This window comes from Mus caroli, chromosome X, assembly GCF_900094665.2.
Source record: "Mus caroli chromosome X, CAROLI_EIJ_v1.1, whole genome shotgun sequence".
Classification (NCBI taxonomy): domain Eukaryota; kingdom Metazoa; phylum Chordata; class Mammalia; order Rodentia; family Muridae; genus Mus; species Mus caroli.
Window position 1 is genome coordinate 1,837,769 of NC_034589.1, and position 3,795 is coordinate 1,841,563.

At 48.5% G+C, this 3,795-nt stretch overlaps 1 protein-coding gene across 1 annotated transcript in view; it reads left to right on the plus strand.

Annotated features, from left to right (window-relative positions):
• The first annotated feature begins 558 nt into the window (after nt 1-558).
• The window catches only part of Gpkow (G-patch domain and KOW motifs), a 9,986-nt gene continuing 6,749 nt past the window's right edge, over nt 559-3,795 (plus strand). Inside the window, exons 1-3 of the mRNA XM_029472937.1 lie at nt 559-782; nt 1,823-1,983; nt 2,086-2,210. Of these exons, the coding sequence (XP_029328797.1) occupies nt 613-782; nt 1,823-1,983; nt 2,086-2,210 (456 nt within the window). The 5' untranslated portion in view covers nt 559-612. The remainder of the gene's footprint in view (nt 783-1,822; nt 1,984-2,085; nt 2,211-3,795) is intronic.

Sequence of the window (3,795 nt, forward strand, 5' to 3'; positions counted from 1 at the left end):
TGTAGACCAGGCTGGCCTCGAACTCAGAAATCCGCCTGCCTCTGCCTCCCGAGTGCTGGGATTAAAGGCGTGCGCCACCACTGGCCGGCAGTAAATGTAACTTTTATTTGCCTGATGTAATTGTTGTCTCCATGGTTTACTACTTCCATCTGCTAAAGTAGACCTAGCCCTGGAAGCTTCCAGCCTCTGTCAGTAAGGTTCACATTGTGGAAGCACATTATGAGTTTTATTTATTTTGTTTTGTATATATAAACATTTTGCCTGAATTCATGTTCGTGCATCACATGCGTGCATGGTGCCTGAGGATGTCGGGAAAGGGTATAGGATACCCTAGAACTGAATTCATACCGGTTGAATACCGAGGAATAACCTAATCAATCTTCCACAGCGGCTATACCACTGAGAACTACATTTCCCAGGATGCTTGATACGGCACGTTCCTATGACGTTTCAAAGAGTTTCTGAGCCCTGATTCCCGTTTCCCACGGCTACAAAGCACTTGTCTTTGAGGCGTTGCATTCTGGGATTGATTCTTACGTTTCCGGGCCAGCCCCTCACGGCTCGAGCTAAACTTCCCAGCCAGCGCAACGCTCGCCTGTGACTGGAGCGAAGATGGCGGACCGTGAAAGTCCGCCGCCGCCTGCCCGGTCAATGGCTCCAATTTCTTTCGGGTTCACTCGCACGTCTGTCCGGAGGCGACTGGCAGACCTCGGAGATGGCGAAAGACAGGCCCCAGAGGAGAAAGATTTCTTGGCGACCGTGGAAGGGAGGGAGCTGCAGAGGTGAAACGCCGGGTCTTTCGCGTTTTGGAAATCTGTGAAATGGGCTTAAGCAGGAGGGCAGAGTTAAGAGTTGTTTGTCCTGGTGACAGTGGCCTGGAAAGCCTGAAACACTGCCTCGGGAAATTTATGGAGGTAACCAGGAGTGGCGGCAAACGCCTATAGGTCAGGACCTGGGAGGCTGGCGCAGGAGGATCAGGAATTGAACGCTAGCCTGGGCAATTAAAAAACAAACAGGAAGAACATAAGAATTTAAGGGCAAGAAGAGGGAGGTTTGTTAGGTGGGTGAAATGGGCCTGAGAACCAGAGGTATAGATTCCTCAGGAAAAAAAAGGCGTTGGGACTTGAGTATGTGTACCTTTTGAGAAAATGACAGGATTCTTCCCGTCTCAGCTGAAATTATGGGAGCTTCTCCGATTTGGAGAACGAGGCAAATTCAAGTCTGGGGAGGCCATCAGCAGTATAATTAAGAAACAAAGGTCCGAAAGGCCTAAGTGGGGGACTTCTAAAAGGCAGCTTGCCGGCCTGGAACTGGGAAGAATCTGGACTAAAGATGATAATTTGTAGGCCATTATGGTTGAAGGCCTAAGGCTGATTCCCACAAGACACACTTAAAGAGATGATCCATGGTTGTAATTCCAGCACTAGGAGATTGCATCAGGCTGACTTTATAAGACCAGCGTGAGCTAAATCGTGAGATCTCTCAAAAAAAAAAAAAAATGAGTGGACCTGTGAATAGTAACCTGTGAACATGGTCCATAGGACTGGGCATTGATCTATCTATCTTTCTTTCTTTCTGGCCATTGAAATTGATTTTCTTTGTTTCCTAACCTCCTTTCTATCTTGATATTTATACTTTCTTTCTTTGGAGGGGGTGTCCTGGAACTCACCCTGTAGATCAGGCAGGCCTTGAACTCAGAGATCCTCCTGCTTCTGCCTCCTGAGTGCTGCTGGAATTAAAGTCATGCGTCACCACTGCTGGCCTGATATTTCTGCTTTGTAACACGTCTACTTTCCCAACCTTTTTTCTCTCCTGACGTAAGTGTGAACCCTCCCGAAGCCCCCAAGGAGCTGGTTATCCCATTGATCCAGAATGGCTCTCGCAGGCAACCTCTGTCCAAGAACCCTAAGCCATCTTCAGAAACTAGCACCGTGTTGATGTCAGACGGTGTGTTGTCCCAGGCTGTGAAGGAACTCATTGAGGGTGAGTGGACCCTGTCTCTTTGCTCTGCCCCAGTGCAGATAGAAGGGGAAGGTGTTGGAAGGATAGGCTGTGGCCTCATTGATCCCTCCCATTCTTCCTTAGAATCCAAGAAGTCTCTGGAGGAGAGGGAGAATGCAGGTGTTGACCCCACGCTCACTATCCCCATGATCCAGAAAGGATGTACTCCCAGTGAGGAAGGATCAGACAGCGAACCTCAGGCTGAGACAGTGAGCGGCCCCTCTACCTCCCTCCTACACTGTTCCCTCTGCCCTGGCTGCCTAGCCTCCTTGCACATAGCAGGGAAAGTGTGTGTGTGTGTCCCAAAGCCCTGCCAATTAGCCTTTCCTCCTTCCATTCTTATTAGAAAAATTAACAAAATAGATAGGGTATTTTAAAAATGTACCTGAATTCTGGGATGATGTGAATGAGGTGGACAAGTAAACAGGAAGTACAGGTGCCATGAGGCTATGCACTGTTTGGAGCCGCATTGGCCTGTTTCCTCTTTCCTTGTTTCTTCGGTCTGATTTCAGACTGCATGCTTGAGGAGCACTAAGAAAGCCTATTACTGGATTGCAGTGACTGATGAGGGGTTGGGCAGTGGATGAAGGCAGAGGGGGCTAGGACAAGAAAGGACATTCTGAGCTCCAGAGGGCTCCTGTCTTTTACTGTGAGTGAAGTGAGAGCTAAGAGGATGTCTTGAGGAGACAAGGGTTATAACAGGGTCCCCATTGTCTGCCCTGACCAAAAATGACTAGGAAGTGAAGGTAGGGAAGGAAGAAAGGAACCTAATCCAGGATACAGGTCACAAGGACACACACATCCATAGGAGTGGCCGGAGTGAGGGCTGGAAGGACAGTTAGGGTTTAGTGAGAGAAGAATGATCAGAGTGGGCACTGTTTAGTTTTACGACACAGGGTTTCTCTGTGTAGCCCTGGCTGTCCTGGAACTCACTCTGTAGACCAGGCTGGCCTCGAACTCAGAAATCGCCTGCCTCTGCCTCCCAAGGGCTGGGATTAAAGGCGTCCTCTACCATGCCCAGCTCAGAGTGGGCACTCTTAATGGCAGCAACAGCCCAAGAAAGCCACACTTATGGGTCAATCTGAGGCAACTTGCAGTGTGCTGTGTCATTGGAAAGGAATGAAGAAATGACAGCAGAAGAGATGGAAAGTGTGTTTGTGGAAGTCAAGTTTTGAGCTCAGCTTCTTAGCTTTTTAGTTTTTTTTTGTCCTTTTGACACAGGGTTTCTCTGTATAACAGAGCTCCTCTGGCCATCCTGAACTCACTTATGTAGACCAGGCTGACCTCAAACTCACAGAGATCCACCTCCCTCTACCTTCTGAGTGCTAGGATTAAAGATACATGTCATCATGCCTGGCTAGTATTTTAGCTTTATTCAGACAACTTTTGTGATACATCCTGTCTTTCAGCTGAGCTGGTCTTAGCCTTCTCCTGTGCTTTGCTTTCTTCTTTCTGTGACAGTCTCATGTTGTCTAAGCTGGCCTTGAATTCACTCTGTTGACAAAAATGACCTTGAACTTCATGCTTACAACTCTAATCAGGCTTTGTGGTCTGCCCTACTTTTTTGGAAACAGGGTCTTGCTGTATTCCTGACTGTTGTGAATTTCTATGTAGATTAGGCTGGCCTCAAACTCAGAGAGATCTGCCTGCCTCTGCCTCCCAAGTGCTGGAACTAAAGGTGTGCAAACTACATCCCACTTCGCCTTCCTTAAGAAAACAAAACTCGCCGGGCGTGGTGGCGCACGCCTTTAATCCCAGCACTCGGGAGGCAGAGGCAGGCGGATTTCTGAGTTC